Source organism: Augochlora pura, chromosome 7 (genome assembly GCF_028453695.1).
Source record: "Augochlora pura isolate Apur16 chromosome 7, APUR_v2.2.1, whole genome shotgun sequence".
In the NCBI taxonomy this organism is placed as follows: domain Eukaryota; kingdom Metazoa; phylum Arthropoda; class Insecta; order Hymenoptera; family Halictidae; genus Augochlora; species Augochlora pura.
In genome coordinates, this window is record NC_135778.1 from 34,654,588 (window position 1) to 34,678,111 (window position 23,524).

Below are 23,524 nucleotides of genomic sequence, written 5' to 3' on the forward strand. Positions count from 1 at the left end.
TAGCGCTACGTGGATACAATACAATAAATATTCTTTTCAGCCCAATCTTTGAACAGCAATTACGACTTTCACCCCTACCCCCAATAACGTTGTCATTTTGTGCAAGCATTGTTTTCACATCTTTGCGCATTCTATGTTGATATATTTATTGTTGTTTAACATCTTCTGAATTTGTTGGTTAAATTGTTATTACTATAAATAAATCAGTAGTAATATCTGAATGTAAAATTGATAATCGGGACTGGTTTGCCGCGCGGTGGTATTTTAGAGCGCTAGTATGAAAGGAATTAGGTAAAATACTTTATTTATAGAATATGAGATAGAAAGAAAAGTTGAAAATTGATGGTAACAGTTATGCTTATTACCGATGCCAGCGAGGCTGGAAGTAATTGAGCGGATTCAATATTAGCTTGGTCTGGTTAAGAATAGCCACGATGGGAATCCCGTTTGACCACCTTGCGTGTCGGTTGCTTACTGACTAAATTAGGGTGAATGTTCCGTTGTACAAAAGTCGTCGTTGTTATTTGGTTGTCGGACGTTAATGTTAAACGTCAATAATTAAATAATGTGAAAAATATTGTTGCGAATCTCAATAAACATTTACATTTGTCTATTAACATTGAACTTAATGTTATTTAAGCATGTGGAATCTACATAAGAAAATGCATTGCCTTAATATTTAATAAAATCGTTAATCTCAAAATTTATAATATATAATAATTGATAAATAATAGTTAAGCATTTTTATGTAGTCCGTTAAGATTGTTATTCGTAAATTTAATAAACAAAATCAATTAAAATTATAATACATAATATTTGTAATATACAGAATTGTTTTTAAATTTAAAAAAAAATATTGTTTATGTATTATTCCATTTAAACAAAATATTATCATTGTGCAAGGTTTCCTAAATAGACTGGTAGGTCAAATAAATTGTTTTGTATTCAAATTATTATTGGCCCCGCACTATGTTATTGATTTCATTGGTACAAAGCATTGAATGAATACATATGTGTGTATACAGAGATAATAAATATTTAAAAATGATACATGGATTTAATATACGTGAGTGTATTTAATTTACTACAAGTATATTAAATAAAATTTGTTTCACATTTGTTCGGCGCCACATGTATCTGTAAATATGAATAAATATAATTCATCAATTTCGAATCCACGCCACATACATAAAAATCATTACAATAGCTTATTGCAATTGAATGAAACTTTACACATTTATTTCTTTCGATGTATGACGCACATAATATTTATATTAATATGAAGTTTTTATAAAAGTTCTTTAACAATCATTTATTCTTTTCGAATCTTTTACAAAATGATTCAGGTATAAACTTCCTTCAATAAATGTTTGAAAACGGTTTTACAAATATATATAATTTTTCCGCAATTGAACAATTTGTAACGTAATTATTTCTTTAAATTCTAATTAAATTTATAAACGAAAAGTATAAACTTAACATACACATGTGTTAACTTTCTAAAGTTATTTGTCAGTTGAACATTTCATCCAAAATTTTTTTGTTTTGTTAATTATAGTTTGTAATAATATTGATTATCTTGTACTTGTTAAAATAGAAATATGTATATATATATATATATATATATGTATGTTTGTCATATAAAATGTTGTATATAATTCCAAAGAGTACATTATTTGTTTATTTTTATCTACTGTAATAAATATAATGTTACTAACATTTCGTTCATTGTTTTATATAAATTACGCGTTCCTTCATTGTAACATTAAGAGTATGAACATTTTCAATGTTACATTCATTTAAATTCATGAATAAATCATTATATTACATTCACAAGTACTAATGGTACAATAATGCTTACTTTTGAACAGCAAATCAATACATTAATGCTGCATTTTTCTTTAACATTAAAAAATAAAGAGAAACAGAAAATATAAAAATGTTCATATATTTATCGCATTAAATTAAGTTTCAGTAATAACTTAAATTATTTGGTACTTTTAAGCATATAAGAACAGTAAAAAATTAACTGTTACTTTATGAATAGTTGTTAAAACATTCATTTTCTATTTTTCCCGGCGACAACACTTGAAAGCAAGTAATTGTTTTCTAGAATCGCTGACTATCCAGATTGTTTGTCAATTATTTTCACATCATGTCATTTGTTACTTATAAGCAAATCTATGTTACAAAAAATATATCTACTCTTAAATTAAGGAATAAAATGATCGAAGAGGTACAATGACTCTATCTATAGAGGTATAATGTTGTATCCAAAATATTGAACTTCATTGTAGAAAGTCAAAAGTGATTTCATTAAATAGGTGGTCACTCTTCTGGTTATACTACAAATGAATATGAATTTCGAGACTTTGTGTTAAAAATCTTCATCTTCCCGTACCAAGAGAGAATTAAATCAAAATAATATCAAATTCGAGATTCACATCTTCATAATGTATGATGTCAAATCTAACTCTTTAGCTGAAATTATTGGATCTCCTCTCACAAATTGGTGACCCAACGTAACCCTCCAAGCAATTGGCTTCCTAATTATAATGAAAGAGTAATAAAACTTAAACAACAGGAGAAAGTTGGAAACATTCTCAAGAAATGATTAAAAAAATTAACTCACCAGAATTTAGTTACATTAAGGTCAAGCACTTCAATATTCCATTTTCATGAATTAAACACAAACATGTATGCATAATCCTCTACCCACTCTATTATTCCATGAGCAACACAAAGAAAATTATGTTTTTAAGTTGGAGATTCTCATCCTGAATTATATGAAAAACCTCATCCATCCTGATATCCACTATAGAAGCTCACAATTTAATTAAAACCGACCCCATACAAAATAAGGAAGCCAAAAACAAATGACCAACCCCACCTATTAAGATTACCTAAATCTGATCCTCCAATGTTCGTAAATTGTCAATGCCTTCTCACTGTCTTGTAAATGATTTTGGATTATATTTACAAATGATTTATGAAATCTCTTTCTTTTTTAAAAAGTTACACAATATCGAGACCATTGTATCCGTTTGGCCCCAAGTAAAATTTTTCGGCGGAGATTTTACATTTACGTGTTCTGATTAATGTAGAAGACAAATAAATTACATCATGTATGACCTTCAAGCCAGATAACTAAGATCACAAATAATCGAATCCCATTGATTGTGGTTCTGTACATGAACTAGAACTTGCATGGAAAAATTCGCAATGCATTTGAAATGAATTTTCGTTGTTGTACATCTGTGCAATATTCTTTATTGCTATAAGTATAAGCAACATAATACCCTATATGACAAATATCCTTATTTTTCATTTTAATTAAGGCCCCGTTGCGTTTGATTCAACTATATTTACCTGATTCAAATAATTACTTATTAGTCTGACAATTTCTATCCCCTTTGTATAGTAAATACTTTAAAGACACAAACAAAATTCGATAAATCAAATATATATAAAATATGTAATGAATACTATCACCTCTTTTTCTTTCCTTACACAGGCCAAAGTACAATATTTGATTTTTATTGTGTGCCTCTATATTCCACAGCAAAAGAATAAAATTGTGTAAGTAGTTTTAAAAAAATAATCATATGTTATATTATCTAATGCAAATGGTTATATAAACCTTTAGAGAAAGTTATTCATTTAATATTTCTTTCATTTGTGTACTTATATAAAATTTCATAATTATTTTAATGACAAACATCAACTTACATGCATATTGCATTATTTTCTGCAAATATTTGTAATGGTTTAATTAATGATGCTTGAATTCTTCCTCTTATAACAATTTTGGCTTAAATTTCTTATGATTATAGCATAGTAATTATGTCCCTTAGTTAAACAACACATTTTTTTAACAATTTCTCGTTGTTTTAAAATTATCCGTATGTTACGACCACCAACCGTTATCAAAATCATTTTTTTTTCATTTTATAGCTACATTTTCATTCTAATTAATTCGGTTATATCGTTTTGTTAATTATGAACACATTGGTAATTATAATTACAACATGCAACATTTCTTTTTGTTTTTCTTGTAATTTTGTTTTAGTGGTGGTCTTTCAGACAATTGAAACTTCCTGACAATTCTTACTAATTCATGGAAAGCTTGGTCAACATTCATTCTTAATTTTGCACTACATTCTATGTAAGGAATTTTTAATTGGCGTGCCATATTTTGTGCTTCCTCAACAGAGACCTAAAAATAGAGCAGAGAATTGTACTATACTATGTAATATATTTTTTTTGTCCATAGTTAGTATACATACAATTTTTTGTTGATCCAAATCTGCTTTGTTCCCAACCATGAGCATTGGAAATTCATCACGATCCTTTACTCTTAGGATCTGCTTATGGAATTTTAGCATTTCATCGAAAGATGAATGGTCTGTTACTGAAAATACTAGCAGAAAGCCTTCGCCGCTTCTCATGTACTGTTCACGCATTGCACTAAATTCTTCTTGGCCTGCTGTATCCAATACTATAAAATTATACAAATCATATTGGTGATGCTATCAAAATTCTTATGTATATATTTATAAGATGTATAACAAACATATGAAAATTCACCATTTTAATGTTTTTAACTAGATATTTGGTTCTAATAAATAAGGAATTATAATCTTACGACAACAAACCCATGTTTCATTATGGTACTGCATGAAAATCAACATAAAATATAATAAGTTATAAAACGTTTCCTTACTTGAAAAAACAAGATTGAAATAATAATTTATGCACAATGTTATATTTCACTAAGTATACTCACTGTCAAGTTTGGCAGGAACATCGTCGATGACGCATTGTTTAGTATAAGAATCTTCAATGGTTGGATCATAGTCAGTTACAAAATAACTCTGTAAATTTACAAGATTGTTAAAAGAGAAATAACGGAAGTCAAGAAAATTATAATAAAAATCGATACATTTCTCTTCTGAATAAATAATCACGGTGCTATGTATAAATTAATTATCGATACAAATACACAAAGCTTTATTTTAAATTGATCACTGTACGAATACTTTCTGCACTGACTGTATGTATATAGATAGCCGAATCTGTAATTGTATGACATAATCAGTATTAAGAGCATCGTGCTCTTAATGTTCTTCGAGCGAGTTTCTAAAATTGGTCAGAAGGTTTTCAATGTAGTAAACGAGAAGTAGATTTTCATTACTTTATTCGAACCGACCTCGCATGACGCGGGCTTCTAAACACAGATATTTCATTCATAAGTTTTAATAAACATACGACAAACAAATTTAAAAAAAAAGATAGCAAAAAAAGCATCGTATACACACGACACGTACACGTCCTTATGTGCAGCTACATGGCAAAGATACATAAGTGTGTACATAATAACATGTGTACACAATAATATCGAACACATTTTACATACATATATACATATTGGGTACATCTATTGGCTATAAAAAGTACTTACTTGAATGAATTGTATCGTGATTGCAGATTTTCCAACACCACCCCCACCCACGACTACTAGTTTATATGTCTGCGCGTAGGTTTGTTTGTCACCGGGTTTCGACATTTTTGGTATGGCCAACGGAGTTGGTAAATTTGTAATAAACATTCACTGACACATATTGGAAATCGTACGAAGGATCATGGAAATATAGAAAATCGGGGTGCATTCACATGAAAGCACATAGGCGATTTTTTTCACCGAATAGTGAACAATGCATCAGATGCCAATACTTTCTCGATACCAAGATACCGCGACTCGCGACTGCTCACCGCCTAAGCACCAACTAAGTATTGTAAGAAGTCTCATACACACGGACTCACTGAAAACTGTAGTAATGAACGGTGTGCGCGCGCGAGAGAGAGAGAGAGAGATATAACAAGAGACAAAGATGGAGAGAGACGAAGATAGTGAGTGTATAAGAGATGTCCCCACCATGTGTATATGCAAGCTATGTACATAGGCATACACATGCGTGTATCCACGCTATTTCGATTGATTGCGCAGTCGCTATTACGATACCACCCTCTCGCAAGCGCCTATGCCTACCTGAAATACATACATACTCTGTAAGGTTGAATGGATCCAATAGTACATAGATACTTCTTTAACAATATTCTTCATATAAGATAACGTTCTTTTAATCTGATATTCTTGAATATTTTATACATAGCAACAATTACTTAATGTTTTCCAAACATACCTTCTTGTAAACATTTATTGTTACATATAGAGTTACTTACAGTAATTAAATCGGCAGAGCTCTTGAACGGGTTCACATGATAATCCCAATATGTAATGGGCAGCGTTATAAATAAATGTTATTAATAAAATATATCTACACAGAGAAAAATTATACGAAAGTTCGTACATAAAATTGATTTTTCAAAATATCTGAAATGTTTAAAATATTCATAAGAATTGAACATCGATTATAATACTTTCGAAATAATTAAAGAAAATATAGGAAGCAGTAATTTTACAGAATGTAAAAATATAACTTAAACCATATATGAATTGTATCAAAAATAATTTATTGACAATGGGAATAAATTTATGAAATATGTGGATAATTAAAATTTGATTTATTACTGAACTCCCTTTTGTGTCATTTTTTGATGAACATTAAATATAGACACTTGTTCTATTTAATTTAACAATAATTTAATTGCATGACAACTCAACGAAATTAAATACTCTTTAATTCCATTTTTTAAAATCTTGCTTTACTATATTGGGTCTGTTTCTGCTTTAGTTGGTCATAATTTGTTGTTCAATCGTCAAGCTATGGTAGAATTGCAGAAGTTCAAAAGGCACGGGTCTTCATTTAGAATTCACAATAGTATTATTTAACTGATCTTTCCATTGCATTCATTGCAATGTTTGTTTCTAAAAATTGTCACATCTAAAAGCACAAACAATATCTTATAATTTTTAATTTCTTTCAACGGATTGTAAAAAGTATAATCAATTACAATGTATATTTATGTAGTTACTATGGAATTAAATTAAATAATTTTTCTACAGAAACTACTACAAGATGTACACGTGAACTAAATTCCATGTACTTTAAACTTATGAAAATTCAATTGTATGAATGTTATAATATTTAATTATATTAATTCACGATTTTAATATTAAATACAAAGGTACATAAGTGTTTGTTTAAACAAATTACTTATAATATATTTATAAAATAAAGCCTTTTCAGTCAAGAGAAATGGTTAAGCAACATGAAAAACTATAAAAATGTCTATGTACATTGATATTACATACAGCATATGCTTTTTGAATTTGTCCAAATGATTTTAGTAAAAGTTGAATGTTTAAGCTACGCGAATGATAAATGATTGAACAAAACTAAACAAAAGGTAATTGTCATTATCAAAAAAGTAACACATATAAAATGAGAAATTTTCTTTTCTAATTCATAATGTTTGACAAAGCTTTCATTATACACAGTATAGTTGCATAATATGTACATTTCTTTCTCTCCTTTTTACATAACACAATGTTATTTGGTTATTACAAAAAGTGTTAATACATTTTGGTTCCAGTGTTTACGATTTTGAATGATATATTTACAGTTTGAAATCATAAGGTCTCTTTTTCCAGTTAAAAAATTGTACAGTATTGAGATGGAACATTGGAAATTGAACATAACAAATGCTTTTTTCCTTTGATACATGTGGTCGTATGATTATTTCGCAATTATAATTTTAAAATAGACTTCCTATAATCTGAGATTATTAAAAAATACATAAAATAAAAGTGAAATAGAACATTTTTAATGTATTTACTTTAAGTTTCCGTCAGCGTAAATATGTGCAATATTTTTCTTTGTTGTAAGTATATGCAACATAATACCTTACGTGACAAATATTCATTTTTTTTAATTTTTAATTAAGGCCCCGTTAGATTCGGTTCAACTACCTTTACCACGTTCAAATTATTTATCAGTCCGACAGTTTCTATCCATTTTAAGTAATAAATATTTTAATGATACAAACAGAATATAAAAGCAATAAGTATTTGAAATTTTCATTTTGTATAGTGACTGTATAATCTTTTGCAATAAGTTATTTTGAAATATTTACTTGCATTTCCATTATTAAACAAAATAATAAAATAATGTTTGTTTTGATAAACCAAACGGTACCTTATAGTGAATATAAAGAATACTCTTAATTTCTATACATTCTTTGTCAGTATAGAATTTTACTCTGGATAGAATTTCTAAAATAACTTTTTTTCCATGTATAGGCCAAAGTACAACATTTGATTTTTATTGTGTGCCTCTCTGTTCTTCTTAGCAAGTAAATAAAATCATTTAAAATATAAAGGAAATAATCAAACGTGTGTTATATTGTCTAATACAAATGGTTATGTAAATCTTTAGAAAAAATTATTTATTCTATATCTCCGTCTTCTAGTTCGAGTACTTATAAAAAATTTTATAATTACTTTAAAAAGAAACACTAATTTACATGTTGCTTGAATTATCTTCATTTGCGATGATTTCATTAATGATGCTCCAATTATGTTTTTTACAACAATTTTGGGCTTAAGTTTGTAATAACTATAGCACAATGATGTTAATAATGTTAATGACAATGACAATGGAGGTGATACCAGTATAATATACACAACAAAAGAGAAGCATTCAGGGAGTATCATCCAAACTCGGATATTGACCTATTTTGTCACATGTAATGATGCTACACATTATACCAGATGCCCCTCTTGTTTCTGTTCCATTTCTATGTTTTTCCAGATATTGTTTTTGACAGATTGTTCTGTGCATGAAACACTTTGCATCGCAATGATGAATAATGATAACGATAATAATAGTATAATAATAATAATAATAATAGTAACAACAATAACAATGATAGTAAAGGTGATGATGATTGATGTTTTTTTGCGATGTGATTAATTTAAGTGCTGAACTGAGAATTAAATTTGAATAATAATGATAATCGAAATTAGAATATTAATAAAGGGTGGTAGTAACGTGAGCATGTATAGAAATAAAGAGCAATCGTAAATTGCAATACAAAATTGGTTTAATAGAGTGATCAACGATCAATCTCTTTTAATATTTTTCAGGGGTTCTTCACAAGTTTGGGAATAATAATAGAATAGGATAATAAAATTACTAATCAATAATAACATAAGGCAATATGTGAAGGAGTTGGCCATTGTAAGTGGGCCTTGTTAGCATCTGATGCCATTCTCGAAATTCTTCATCAGGTCGGCTATACACATTCTTTACACCATTGATTTCTGACATATCCTCTGTTACTTCTTGACTGTCGTTACAAGTAGAAGAAGTTAAAGATGATAGTTTTGGTTGGAAGTTTCCATTTAGTCCTTCTACACACTCTGTGTGTAACCTTTTTATATCATCTTCTGTAATTTGCCTAGGTGGGTATTCAGTATTGTTCTGATCATCAGTCAATTCTGTTTCACTTTCACCCCAGTCGATCGAACTTGGATCTATAGGTGGTAACTTAGCTAGTATTTCTTCAACTGTTAGTTCATGAGATTGTTCTGGTTGTGTTTTTTGACAACTTGTAACTGACTTGTCTTTATACACTACACCTGATTCTTGACACTTAGACGATACATCGTGAAAATTCTCTGTAGGTTTTAACCTACTCTCTGGCAAGGTTTCAGAAACTGTATTTCTATGTGACGAATTGTTCTGAGTACAACGAAGGAACTTGGATACTTGTTCATTGCTGCCTCTCAAAATATCTTCCATGCTGGGCGATTCTTCATTTTGACTAGGTAGAGCACTTGAATTAACGCTAGAATTAGTGCCGCGTGCCCGCAGGTCAGCCAGCAGTTCTTGGGTTGTTTTTAATTTAGGATTTCTTGAGATACTAGCTAGTTTTTCTTTTACACGGTCTTCTAATATCGGTTGCTTCTTCATAGACTTACTGCCTTTCTTTCTACCACGCTTCTTTGGACCTGAATCATCAGCATCAGTGGAAGACTCCACAAAATGATCAGAGATTCGTTCTTTAAATGTGGGGCTAGGCACTTGCAAATTTAAATTACCACTTATATTTTCGCCATTGAGACGTTGCTTTTTAAAAGGTTCACTTTCAGTAACTGAGTCTGAATCATGATGCTGACAATTATGTTTGTCATTCAGATCCTCTTTTCGAAGACGTTTGTTTGAACTGTGAGTTCGTGGCACTGCTTCCGTTGTGTGATTTTGACTCGAAGAACCAAGCATAGAAGTCACGTCGGAACTTGTTTTGTGGTTGCTGGTCACTGTAATTGACTGCTTGTTTGACGATGCATTAGGAGAATGTGAATGTTCACTATGCACAGATAGAGCTGGACTAAGCACCTGTAATGGGATCGTTCAACAGTTCTTTAGTATTCAATATCTACGATATTAAATATCCATAATGTATTGAAAATATGTAATGATATTTGGGGGAACTAAAAATGACTTGATTCTTGTTAATTATTTGCCATCTGGTTAGGGTACTTGGTGACATATTTGTATGAGTATACAAAGAAAAGTAATAACAATAATAGATTGCATGAGCTTAACACTTCTTTTTATTTATTTTAAACACTTATGATTCTGAAAATCAATTGTATTGATGTAGAAGGAAACAATTAAAATAAAATTCTCAACACAGATATACAAATACATTATATTTCCCTTTAAAAATTCAGTCTTGGAATATTCCCAACATATATATACTTTATAATAAATAACAAATCAAATAAATATGAAGATATATCAACTTACTCTAAGAGGTGTAGTATCCCTCAACAATGGACTCTGAGGTTTTAAACCCCTTAATGCTGGACTTTGTGGTTTAAAACATCTTAGTGCAGGACTATGTGGCTTTGCACCATTAAGAGCAGGTGGTGCCGTATCAGCTGGTGTAGGTTGTGGGGTAGAGTGGGCAGATGGTAGAACCATGTCTCTCCATCGCCGTACCAAATCCTTTGCACGTTTAGCCAAGGCATCATTGTTTGTTTTCCGCCGAAGTTCATTAATGTGTTTTCCAAGTCGTGTGATCTAATTTTATGTAAATCAATTTATTAGAATTGTTATCAAGTAACTATAATTACAATTGAAAATGTAGATATTAATAATGCTGTTCTAGACTGACAAGCTATTAGTATATGATATATTATAATTGAGAAAGATGAATACCTCAAGCAATTCCTTAGTGATCGCCGTCTTTTCCAGGGCCGTAATGACATCCACAACAGCTCCCATATCGACGACCTAAAAATTTCATCATTTGTTAATATTATGTTAACATATTTTTAATATTATAGGACATTTATGGATCACCAAGTCATTTTAAATTATTTGATCAATATGGTTATATATTAATTCTACATAAAGTGAAAAAGTTCATTACAGAGATGAATACTGATTTGTTATGTAATATTTAATTGCTTCAGATAAAGATTATCATATATATACACGTATATATATGATGTATATTCTAAAAAATATATTAAAAGTATTGTTACACTATACCTTTTTATAACAATAGCTGAAAAACACAAAAATCATACTATGTGATATTGAGAAAGTATCTAACTCAATATAGTGTATCAGTAAAAAGTTAAGTATTGTTTATTTTTAAACTATTATTAATAATAACGATACATAATCACTGTTACATTTATTTGAAGAAAAATTTGCATACTCGATTTTACAGATTTCTGTACAATAATTTATATAACTTTACAATGAAGTTAAATATTTTGATTAAATTGAAATTTCTATTGCTATGCTACCACATTGCTCTACTTGAGTACATAAACTTTAGAATATTGCTAAATGAATCTGTATTACTTATCACATTCTACACCTATCTATTCAAATGAGTTATCAGTTTTCAATCAGTGATACATATGATTCAGTGGTTATGTTGTTACAATAAAATTCTTAAAAACACCTTTACTTTTTAATTGTGTAGTGTATAATATCGATTTTATGATGAAACACCAGAACATATGACTTCAAAATACCATAACAATAAAAGTGATCCTGCCTTAATTACAAAGATATGCTTTGGTAATGATGCATCAGAATATTGCATGTGATCCAGAAGCAATATTTCCGAAACGAAATACACGTATGAAATGCAATAGTCAACACGTGTCCATGGACATCCTTTAAATATGGGGCAAACGGTAAATCTGACTCATGTTAAAGTTGAAAATATTTATTGGAGAACCAGTACTATCGATCATCGAAAACGGCAATCGGGCCAAGAAACAAGAAATTCGAGTCCACTCGAATGCAATCTTATTATCGGGGAAACGTTCGAATTATCCGATGTTAATTAAAAACTTATATGTATGGGAGAGTGCAAGGACAATTGTGTATGTAAGTTATCGTCAAGTATGACATCGTTGTGGCAACGGAACGGAAAAGCTACAAGGAAAAAAGAAACGAAACGTAGAGAACGAGAGAGAGTGAGCTAGAGAGAGAGAGGAGGTACGAAGGTGTTGTGTTTCAACATCTCTTCTAGATTTTGAACATTTCATTTGCGATTAAGGTTATGCCCCAGGTAGTCGACAAACGCGTTTACGTTCGACGTGCACACATTCGTGCATAGAGAAGATTTGCCGACTGGCATCGTACGTACACACAGGAAACGTATTACTCACTCACACGCGGAGCCGCCGCTACACTACATTCTTAGTGACTCTCGCGCACGCCACTGGTACAGGCACACGGCGCACGGGGGATCGAGAGTGGCCCGATAGCCGTTTGCGTGAGCGGACGGATGGCGCATCGCGGATTCATTCCGCTACTTACATTGTATTCCTTGTCAAGAGATTTCAACAATCTTTCGGTGAGCTCGGTGCAATATCTCTGCATCGGGGGGGCACACTTAGGGCCCTCGCGGGGAGATTAGGTTAGCGGAAAATCGGCTCCACGCGTACGAGTGTCACGAATACGAGAGCACGGGGGGACTTGCAATGGCGACTACTGAACTGTGCTCCGCTCGCATGCCCTCCCTGCCTCCCAAGTGCCTCCTAGTCGCAGCCCATGCATCGTCCCTAGCCCCACGCCGCCTCATACTGCGAGAGGCAAGCGCTGCTAGCTCCTCTCGTGGTTGGATGAGACTCCCGACCATTACTACACCTCCCTTCTATCCCCACTACTCGCCGAATGTCGCTTGACTCGAATACAGACTTTTCGTACGAAACTTCAGATAGATCTATCTATCACCCTAGAATCTTCTATGCCTGAATGTTCCCTTTAAAAATCTAAGCGTCTTGTTGTCTGAAATTTTGTATAATATCGAATGAACAGAGGTGAGAAGATAACATTACATAAACTAAAATGGCAGGGAATAAGTATGGTAACTTTTGAAGTAACATGTGAATGATTTCAGTCGGTGCGTGACGTTTTGATTGAATGCAATTCAAATACAGCGCGTAGCCAACACTATCTCGGGTCTAGTATTTGTAAAACAGCACTCTGATTGGATGATGATTGGTTTGATTGATTTTGATCAATTGATTGATTTTCGTTAATACAATTTCTTAATTAAGCCGTAACCAACATTTTAATAAGTTTAGAAACTGAAATATTGTGGTAATTAATTTAAATACAGGGATTCATTATTTTGAAACCATCACCTCGAATACATTCGTTAATTTATCAGACTATACTGTGGTTCTTAAATATACGCCGCTTTAATATTTTCCTACGAAATACAATATTTTAAGTCGAAATCTGTGTAGTTTTTGTTAATAAAAATACTCGATAAGAATATTTATAAACATTACAGTATCGTGAAGTTGGGTACGAAGAGTTTGTATTACCAACGTAGGAAGATAAAGTAACTAGACAATTTTTGCCTAGTGAAAATCATGTGTAATTGTTGGATCTGGTAATATGTACATATAAATAATTTTTTGAAAATTCAGGGCAGGTTTTAATTAATCGAATGTAAAATAATACAAATGTTTTCGATGATAATAATTTCGAATAATCGAAATAGCCGAGGTAGGTATGTTTTACTTAAAGTTTTGTCAAGTACATTGTTATTATTTTTCACATTAACTATTGCATATTATAAACTTAATTTCTGCTGAATTTTAAGAATTAGACATGAATTAGAAACTTTCTTGTGTTTTAAGTGTATTTTTGTTATATATTTTAGAGTATTCTTATCGTCGATTTATATACCATACGTGGTAACAATTTCCATAACAGTTTCTATAACCTCAAATATTGAAAATTTGGATAACAGCATATATGATTTGCAATATTTTCTAAAAAGTTTTTATCATCATAATATTAACATTTCAGAAACGTAATTGATGTTATAAATAAATTTTAAATCATATGTTGACATACGTAACAGCGATTCTATGAAGGGCATACAGTATAATTTGTTAATGTTAATAGTTTCGGTATTAAAAATTAAATTAGTTTGAAATACTTTTAGGGCTACAAAGATTTGGGTTTAGAGAAAAGCTTGTACCTTTGAGTAAAATTCTTTCTGAAAAATCCTAATGTCAATTTATAAAGATAAACTGATATTAGAATTTAACATATATCATCTTAATTTTATGAATACAAAAAATATAATACTTTTATCTTTTCATAAAACACGTTCTGATGATGACTTCGATTTTAATTGGAATGAATAAAGATCTTTCTAACATGTATCTATAGTAGTTTCATTTAAATTTCCCTCTACATGGAATAGTTGAATGACAACATTAGGTACCATTTTCATTTCTCGTAAGAAGAAGAATATGCATACATTGTATCTAACTTATTTTAAGATCAGATTTTCATCAGTTTGTTCTCTTTAAATGAAAAGCCAATTTATTCATACGTTACATATATGAATAACATAATTAATTTTGCTTCATGCTTAAAGAATATCCATTAACGTTTATACTTCTTAGAAGCATTTTTAATAGACATATCTTCATATTCGTTGAAATTATAATTTTGTTTATGATTACAATATATTTTTATAAACAATACATACACAAACTGAGAAGGTGACAAGTTGTCATGAAAATTCGCCATACGGTATCGACTGTAAAGATATCTATGGTCTTTTGTAGCGGTTTTTCATGGTCACCGATTACAGCTGATTGGTGTTTGGTATTCCGGTATACCTATTGTCTTCACGTAATACGTTTCATTGACGTTCCCGAATTCTGATTTGTTTTTGATATGTCCACCGTTGCTCGACACAAGTCGTCCTGGCTACATCCTAGTGGTTCCTTTTAGCTGTTAAAATAAAATGTCGAAAATGAGCTCGAAAGACAAGGACAACAAAACCTTACATGACAAATTGAAACAGTTTTTCCGTCTTAACAGAGGTGATTTTGTACATTATAGTAAAGTGTATTTGTTTTGTCAAATTATCGATTATATTTACAATAGTTCACGTTTCCCTTTTCATGCATGGAAAATGATACTTTAATTAATAATTGACAATAACAGAAACAGAGTAGCGAAGTATGAAGTTTTTTTTTAGTATGTCTACCATGCTTATCAATTCAACATTCATTTTAGGAAACTATAGAAGTCGTGAAGATGTCACATTAACTAATGAGCTTGAAAAAGAAATTAGTCATGAAAGTCCTGTACATCAACGTATAAGAGCAATCAAAGACCTTTGCGATGCAGTTCTTAATCAACAATGGGATGATGTAGGTAGATGGTTTAATGTAACATATATGCAGAATGAGTAAACATTTACTATATATCTTTCAGACAGCACCTGAGAGATTATGGTATCTAGTACAAGACCTTTTAGGAAAAGATGTACCTAAAGAGTACAGACACATGACATTGAACTTCTTGAGATGTCTTGTCCAAGGCCAATACTCTAAACTGTCTTCTCTGATGAGAGTAAAATTCTTTAAGGTTGTTAAAGATCATAATATTCCAGAGGATATTGGACCTAGGTATTTTAACAGTAATATATGATTTGAATTATCAATTACTTAAGCTTTTTGTTAAATGTACATTGTTCTCTTCTAGATTGGAACTGTTACAAAGTTTAACAGAAAATGGAAAAGATATATTACATTTAGAAGAGAGAATGGGGCCATTCTTATTGGAATGGATGCCTATTGTAACAGCAGGGGATGGAAAAAGGGGTTCTGAATTCTTGTCTCTTCTTGTCAACGTCATCAAATTTAATTCAGCATACATAGATGATGATATAATATCAGGACTTGTGCAGTAAATCTCAAAAAATATTGCATGATAATTTTAATAGCAATTATGAAAGACAAATTCTACAAATTGTATACTTTTAGGTACATTTGTCATCTGTGTTATTATAGCAATAGCACTGAAGTTGTTTCTGGGTGTTTAGAAGCTCTAGATGCAATTGTTTGCTATAGTAATTTACACTCTGACTCATTACAAACGTTTATTATAGCTTTATGTGGAAGTGTAAATGTTGAAACATATTGTCAAATAAGTTGGAAGGTACAGTACAAAGCACATTTTCCAAATCTATAGTTGTTTAATATATAGAAACAAAATTAATGAATAAAATTTAAATACAATTGATTTTTCAGATTATGCGTAACTTATTAGGAACACACATGGGTCATTCTGCATTATATACAATGTGTCGTTTATTGCAAGATGTCAATTTTCAGCGAGATGTACGTTTATTAAGAGGTGCAGTGTTTTATGTAAATATGGGCCTTTGGGGTACGCATAAAATTCCAAAATTAGAATGTACCCCAACATCTGTTTTACCTTCATTTTATCAAGTAAGTTAAAGGATATAGTACACATTATTTACAAAAATAAAAAAATTGCTTATTTTCTTTTATTTATAAGGCTTTAAAATGCAATCACCCAATTGTTATGTATGAAGTAACACTATCAATTCAGAGATTAGTGACCAAATATGGTGCTGAGTTATGGGATCCTACATGGAGTATTATTCTTGATATTATTGAAGAAGTTATTTCTCACACAGGTAAAATATAAAATATTCATTAAAATGTAATGTGTGCAACACGATATATTGCATCTTTTCCTTTTACAGAAACTAGCAATCAGCCTGCAACTAGACAAGTTTCAATGAGTTTACATGAAACAATAAATAGTATTGAAAATTTATTGGATAATAACCGTTATAATGGTTGTGTTCAACGATTTTACGAGCTTGTTGATCGATGCAGTAATACACGACCTGTAATTATCATATATCTACCATTAAATTGATTGCAACAAGATACATGTGAAGCTAAACGTTTCTTTACAGGAAGCATCTGTGTTAAAATTGATTGAATATAGAGCACATACTATAGGGCCTACTCATCATCACTGGCAAACAAGATTAGCCAATTTAATGGATCGTTATTATAAAATGGAAACACGTACGAATGTTAGAATAAAAGTCCTCGAAGTCTTAACAAATGTCATTCAAGTTAATAGGTATTATAAAGTTCCGAATTTCAAGTATACGTATATAAACCAAGCAGCTTTTAATTTTATTGTTTTTAAGTAGGTCTAGATACGAGGATGAATTGATTGAAAGAATTGTTGTGCCATATTTTCAACATATAGATGCGGATTCAGATATTACAATTCGGAATAGTGTTGCATATTTGCTTGTTGACCTTTGTCTTGAATGTGATACAAAACGATGTCTGGAACTTTTGGATATTATAGAGAAGGTACCATACTTTGTCATTGATTTTAACGCTATGTTTACAAAATAGAAGTTAACATTCATTGTTCTTTTTAGTTAATCAACAAACCCTTCTGTTTTGACATTCCAATCACAAAGGATACTGATATCAAGGATGTGAAAACTGCGGTTGTTGGTGTAATAAAAATATTAACAGTAAAAATTTACAACTTGCCATCAAGTCATGCAATACGTGCCTATAAGGTTTTAGTGAATCATCTTGATCAGCATTATAAAGATCCAAGTGTCTTCCACGATGTTTCTACAATTCGATATCTGGTAAGACAAATGTTTAATTGTTTGATTTCTTTTCTTAAGGTTTCTTTAAATGAGTTCTACATGCGATCTACCCTATTCAGATCTTTGAGTGTTTCTTGAAAATTAGAGCAAACACGCTGTATCATCTTGGATTTCCGGATGCACAAAATGCATCTGTAACAAGATTTAGTCCATATTTAGTCTTAGAACATGCCGCGACTGAACGAATGAATAGTGGAGGTGGCGGAAACAGTCCTCCGCCAGCAAGTCCAGCTCCATCACATTTGTCTTGTCAGATTACACACATGTCATTGGCACATGCATGTAAAGCTGTTATTTCCTGTATTAAGTCGGAGAAAGGTTTCTATCACTCTATCTAATTGCATAGAAAACGTTCCACACAACTTAATAAACACTTTTTATAATTCTGCAGATTGGAAGGTTTTACAACTCGTGTTAAAGGAGTTACCTCAAGTAATGCAGAACAGAGCCTTGGTACTATCACGGCATACTAATGATATTGACTGTTTTGCTACTGCACTTTGTTCTATGGTACGATGCAATATATATTACTTTATGTACATTTAATACATATGTTCATAAATTATAATCAATCATATCAATCTATGAAAACTTATTTAATCTGTTTTAACAGGTCAGTGATAAGAACTTACGACTTCCAGAATCCTTGTATAATGTTCCTCCAAAATTTACTCTATCTGAATTTCGCGTTCACGTTTTTCCAGTATTAGCATCGTTAGCTTCATATCATGCGCATCTGGATCCTAATTTACAGCAACGTTTAATAAAATGTTTAGAGGTAACAGCAAAATTTATTTCTTAATGTATTTTTGCACAGTATTTGTTACATGAACGTGTGAATACAAGTTTTTCAATTTTAGGTCGGGTTAACTGCAAAATGCGCAAGCCAGTGTGTTACTAGTCTTACAACTTGTATTTTGGAAATGCGTGACACTATGAACAAACTTTTGTCAGAGGTTCTCTTAAATTTGTCTAAAATTTCAGCAACAGTACACATTGCTATACCAATTTTGGAGTTCTTATCTAGTAAGTATTAAACTCTGAATTATCTGCTTTGACGTGTATATAATATCCTTTTCCAGCCCTTACGAGACTGCCAAAAGTTTTTGCAAGCTTTATTGGAGACCAATACATGTCGGTTTTTGCTATTTTGTTACCATATACAAATCCATTTAAATATGACCACTACACAGTATCTTTGGCACATCACGTGATTGCTGTATGGTTTCTAAAGTGCCGATTACCATTTCGAAGGGATTTTGTTAGATTTATTACTACAGTTCGTATATTCATGGATTGATATAAATTAATATTAACATCTTCGGAATAACATACTACAAATACATTCTTTCATACAGGGCTTAAAAGCAAATGTAATAATGCCATTCGAAGAAGGACACTTAATGAAATCAGATTTTAATTTCATGAATGAAGACTCATCAAATAGGAAACGTAGTTCGAGTTTAACAGAACAGGTGTAATGAATTACTATTACTTCACTGTACACATTATTAACTTCTTAATTTCTTTCTTTACCATTGTTTTTTTTGTCTTTAGGGTAGTAGAGGTCGAAGAGAAAGACCAATAATGTCTAATCGCATGATAGGTGATAGTAAAGTTTCGGACCTGAAGCCGCCCATTGACGAGGCTTTAATGACTTTTCATGTCGAGCTTACTGAAACTTGTATTGACTTGATGGCTCGGTATACATTTTCAACATATTCAGCAAGGCCTAAAAGGTAACTACATAGATAATTTTCTTTATATTGTACAATGTTTACATATTCTACGAATATCTAAGTAATCAATTCTTCAGACTTTCTAGTGCTGATTTTCTTCTAAAAGAAGGCCAATCAATGACATGGTTACTTGGAAATAAACTGATCACTGTAACGACAAGCGGTTGTAGCAATAAAGCAATGCGTGGAGGACTCTGTGATAATTGTTGGGTCGCTTGTAAACCCAGTCCTCAATCGCCTGAACATACAAGAACGTCTCAATTGAATTTAAGGAGAGCATCTAGTACAGAGGTATCCTTACTTTTCCTTGCACTCAATTCTCTATTTGTGCCCTACCTTTACAATAAAACGAAATAATAAAATACAGACAGCGAAGGAAGACAAATTGTCTAGGCAATCTTCTGGAGGCCACGGGAGCTCTACTGGAAATACAGCAGCAAATTCTCCAATAGAGGAATCGAAGAAAGCGCCAGATGATTTAGAAGTAACGAAAAGGGAGTATCCTGTGGAGAAGGTAGATAAAGAACAAGTTGTATCATCAAAATTGGAACAAATACTCAACAGTCAAAAGCCAGAGGAACATGTGCTTTGTGCATGTTGGTGTCAAGGTTGGGCTGAAATATATGTACGCAGACCTACGGGTGATATGTCTTGGATAATGAGAATTCAGAATTCTACGCAATTCGAGATGCATGTAGATTTTCCTGTACATGACATAATGGCACTGTACCGGCCAGCCCAGGATTTATTGCAGAAACAACAAGAATCTACGTCAGAATATTCTGGAGATGAAGGAGAGGTGGTTTAAAAATGTATACTTATTTAGGGAATGTAATAATAATGTAACATTTTTTATATGTGAGCTGTTTCTCATAGGATGCTGCGGATAAAAATCTAGATCAAGTACAAACCGATCATAGTGGTGTAATGAAATCTGTAACATCATCTTCTATATCATCCGGTCCAATTGCTATTCCGGGTTCACCAGCTCGACCAAATCCTTCTAGACAAAGTTCTCGTGATAGTTTGGAAAGCTTAGAGGATGGTGACGATGGTACGGTTGGGTAATTTATTATTTACTGATCAAATCATTACGATATTAAAAAAATGAATGAATTATCGATAGATTTACGCCGTTCTCGGAATCCCGTGCGCAGATCAAATTCTAGTCCCGAAATGAGCGCTAATTGGAAAAATCCATTCTTAAATAAAGATAAATTGAACTTACAAGTAGATCGAGAGCTACCATCTGCTGATTTAGACGTTAAACTTGACCCGGAGTCGAAGAATCGTGCAAAAAATACTTATGCAAAAGACATGAGGTGCTCTACTTTAAAGATATTACTATGTACTGTTACATAACAAAATACATGCATTGATCAAAGTGACCTTTATAAATTTTGTAGGGTCAGTTGTGAAGCTATACCAGAAGAAATATTTGGCATGGGTACGACACCACCATCCTCAGAAAACGCATCAGATCATCCATCTGCATTGAGATCTCAACGTTCCTATCCAGGAGCAACACAAGTAACTCAAGTCATTACGACTACTAGCAATACTGTTCCGCCATCACCAACTACTCTACAGGTACAGTTTTATATCTCGAAATGAACGAAGTTCTTATAATACGTCTCAAAAGGATAGTGTAAATGTATATATTATATGCTTTTATCTTTCTTTATAGGTACAAGGAAACTTCCTAGGAGTACAAGTACGCACAGCACAAATACAATCATCGACTGCAAAGCCTCCACAATCACCCACTCAAATTTACCCTCGATTATCTAGTCTTGAGTCTGGTCAAAAGCAGGCGTCAGTAGGATCAGAAAATAAACCGCCTATTGGACGAAATCATCTTGGCGATAAAGTATCGTCTCATATAATTACGAATTACATGTTTTTTTAGTTTCTTTGTTCAACAGAGAGTTATATTTTCAGCTAAAGGATGAACGACCTGATCCGTCCATGTTACCACCCTTACCACTATCGTTCCGTGACAGAGGTCATACCATTTCCGTTATGAGTCCAGTAAAAAAATCTCGCGCAGAATGGGACACCATACGTAGAGGGAATTCTCCACGAGTAAAAGATCTTCCGAAAGCTGGTATCAATCCTAGGTATATTTTATTTTTAGGTATAGATACTTATCTATCCGTGTTGCAATGTAACATATAAAATATTTATATTACAGTTTTGTCTTTTTACAATTATATCATGCGGCACATTTCGGATCACCCTCGGAGAAACCTTTACTGGTTCCGCAAACAACAGCTGTGCAGAGGGCAGTGACGAATTTGGACAGGATACAACCATATGAAACCCATAAAATTGGTGTTCTTTATCTTGGTCCAGGACAAGCTTCTAACGAGGCAGAAATTCTAGCTAATCAGCATGGATCACTTCGATATACAGAGTTTTTACAACGATTGGGTACCTTGGTCCGGTTAAAGGACGTTGATGAAAGTGTGTTTTTAGGTGGTTTAGACCGCAATGGTGAAAATGGAAACTTTGCATATATTTGGCAGGATGATGTTACACAGGTTTGAATGAGTCATTACAGAATATGCATGGTGGGCTACCTAAGGTTTTAAAACTTGAGCCAGGAAATATCGGAAACTTTCCATGCATTTTATGCTAACTTTCTAATTGAATAAAGGACATTACAACTATTTTACAGGTAGCGTTTCACGTGGCCACTTTAATGCCAACTAAGTCCAGTGATCCAAAATGTACCTCCAAAAAGCAACATATTGGAAACAATTATGTTACTGTTGTATACAATGAATCTGGGGAGCCATATAATATACAAACTGTAAAGGTATGGATTTTAATTATAAAGTAATAGATATGTGATATTTTAATGTTCTCTGATTTTACTGTTTAGGGGCAATTCAATTATGCGAGTGTTGTGATTCAACCCTTGGATCATGGTACTAATCAAGTTACCGTTCAAGTGAAAGAAGAACTAGCAAAACATATTCGACATAGTGAACCTAAAATAATATCAGATCAAAATTTAGCAATTTTATCTCGACAATTGGCTCTTCATGCTAATGTAGGTTTTCTATAATTGGTCTAGGATATTTAAAAAATATTTATTAAACATTTATTCTTTTATAGCTTGCTTCAATGGTTTCATCATCTCTAGAACAAAACAGCCATAATCCTTATGCCTCGAATTGGTTGGAACGATTGCGACATATAAAAAGGCTTCGAAATCGTGTTTTGCAAGAAACAATAAACAATAATCCGGACGGAATGACCGACGATTTATCGCCAAAATCGAATAAACGTGTTTATATGGATGATTTTACTGAATATACTACATGACTTGATTCCAATAAAAGCATTACATAAACGTTGTTATTAATGTAATTCATATTCTCGTAAAAATATGTAAGTTTTTGATGCAATAATTAAGAACTCTTTATGTGAACCCTGGCTAATATAATTATTTTATAGGGACAAATAATTTTTTTGTTGGATCGTGCTTATAGCTTTCAGGATCGATTTACTGATCTAAAAAATTATATGTATGCACTTTTTATGTGATAAATCATTATTATTGTCATGTATTATTATTACAATATTTTATTTCCACTTTAATTTAAAAAAGAAAAACAATCAACAATACATTCTATTTTTAAGAATATGTTAATTGGAAAAATGAACTTCAAGATGCTTCTATCTTATTGGTGTTTCAACATCTAATCTAATAGTGATTGGTAGAGGTATGAAGTTATGTTCAGTTATGTTGATGCCCGTAGGTTGGCAAC

The 23,524-nt window shown here is 31.7% G+C and overlaps 3 protein-coding genes across 8 annotated transcripts; 1 reads left to right on the top strand and 2 right to left on the bottom strand.

Annotated features, from left to right (window-relative positions):
• Positions 1-950: 950 nt before the first annotated feature.
• On the bottom strand, positions 951-5,822 carry Ras64b (ras-like protein 2). Of its 3 annotated transcripts, none has more exons than XR_013494451.1 (5): positions 5,462-5,822; positions 4,787-4,874; positions 4,287-4,498; positions 2,633-4,216; positions 951-2,546 (listed from the first exon to the last, which is right to left on the bottom strand). XR_013494451.1 is itself a non-coding variant. In XM_078186013.1 (5 exons), the coding sequence occupies exons 2-5, from the start codon at positions 4,853-4,855 to the stop codon at positions 4,022-4,024; spliced, it is 504 nt and encodes a 167-aa protein (XP_078042139.1). In that variant the 5' UTR covers positions 4,856-4,874; positions 5,462-5,600; the 3' UTR covers positions 951-4,021. The 3 variants fall into 3 exon arrangements, 2 of the variants coding, with proteins under 2 accessions (XP_078042139.1, XP_078042138.1); XM_078186013.1 differs by adding an exon at positions 4,646-4,673 and having other exon boundaries at positions 951-4,216; positions 5,462-5,600; XM_078186012.1 differs by having other exon boundaries at positions 951-4,216.
• Positions 5,823-7,323: 1,501 nt separating this feature from the next.
• On the bottom strand, positions 7,324-13,060 carry Med26 (mediator complex subunit 26). Of its 3 annotated transcripts, XM_078186514.1 has the most exons (5): positions 12,822-13,060; positions 11,529-11,544; positions 11,193-11,267; positions 10,779-11,054; positions 7,324-10,364 (listed from the first exon to the last, which is right to left on the bottom strand). In XM_078186514.1, exons 3-5 carry the CDS (start codon positions 11,256-11,258, stop codon positions 9,159-9,161), a joined length of 1,548 nt encoding a protein of 515 aa, XP_078042640.1. In that variant the 5' UTR covers positions 11,259-11,267; positions 11,529-11,544; positions 12,822-13,060; the 3' UTR covers positions 7,324-9,158. The 3 variants fall into 3 exon arrangements, with proteins under 3 accessions (XP_078042640.1, XP_078042639.1, XP_078042641.1); XM_078186513.1 differs by lacking the exon at positions 11,529-11,544; XM_078186515.1 differs by lacking the exons at positions 11,529-11,544; positions 12,822-13,060 and adding an exon at positions 12,671-12,712.
• A 2,056-nt stretch (positions 13,061-15,116) lies between these two features.
• On the top strand, positions 15,117-23,270 carry Gig (TSC complex subunit tuberin). 2 transcript variants are annotated; one of them, XM_078185122.1, is made up of 29 exons: positions 15,117-15,361; positions 15,558-15,694; positions 15,759-15,952; positions 16,029-16,232; positions 16,310-16,484; positions 16,577-16,777; positions 16,848-16,989; positions 17,059-17,207; positions 17,278-17,450; positions 17,521-17,692; positions 17,764-17,985; positions 18,066-18,324; positions 18,398-18,516; positions 18,620-18,784; positions 18,867-19,032; positions 19,089-19,285; positions 19,365-19,481; positions 19,564-19,745; positions 19,823-20,036; positions 20,113-20,544; positions 20,622-20,799; positions 20,872-21,067; positions 21,152-21,335; positions 21,433-21,615; positions 21,687-21,865; positions 21,940-22,288; positions 22,426-22,566; positions 22,633-22,803; positions 22,869-23,270. In XM_078185122.1, the coding sequence occupies exons 1-29, from the start codon at positions 15,283-15,285 to the stop codon at positions 23,076-23,078; spliced, it is 5,490 nt and encodes a 1,829-aa protein (XP_078041248.1). In that variant the 5' UTR covers positions 15,117-15,282; the 3' UTR covers positions 23,079-23,270. The 2 variants fall into 2 exon arrangements, with proteins under 2 accessions (XP_078041248.1, XP_078041249.1); XM_078185123.1 differs by having other exon boundaries at positions 17,524-17,692.
• The last annotated feature ends 254 nt before the right edge of the window (positions 23,271-23,524 follow it).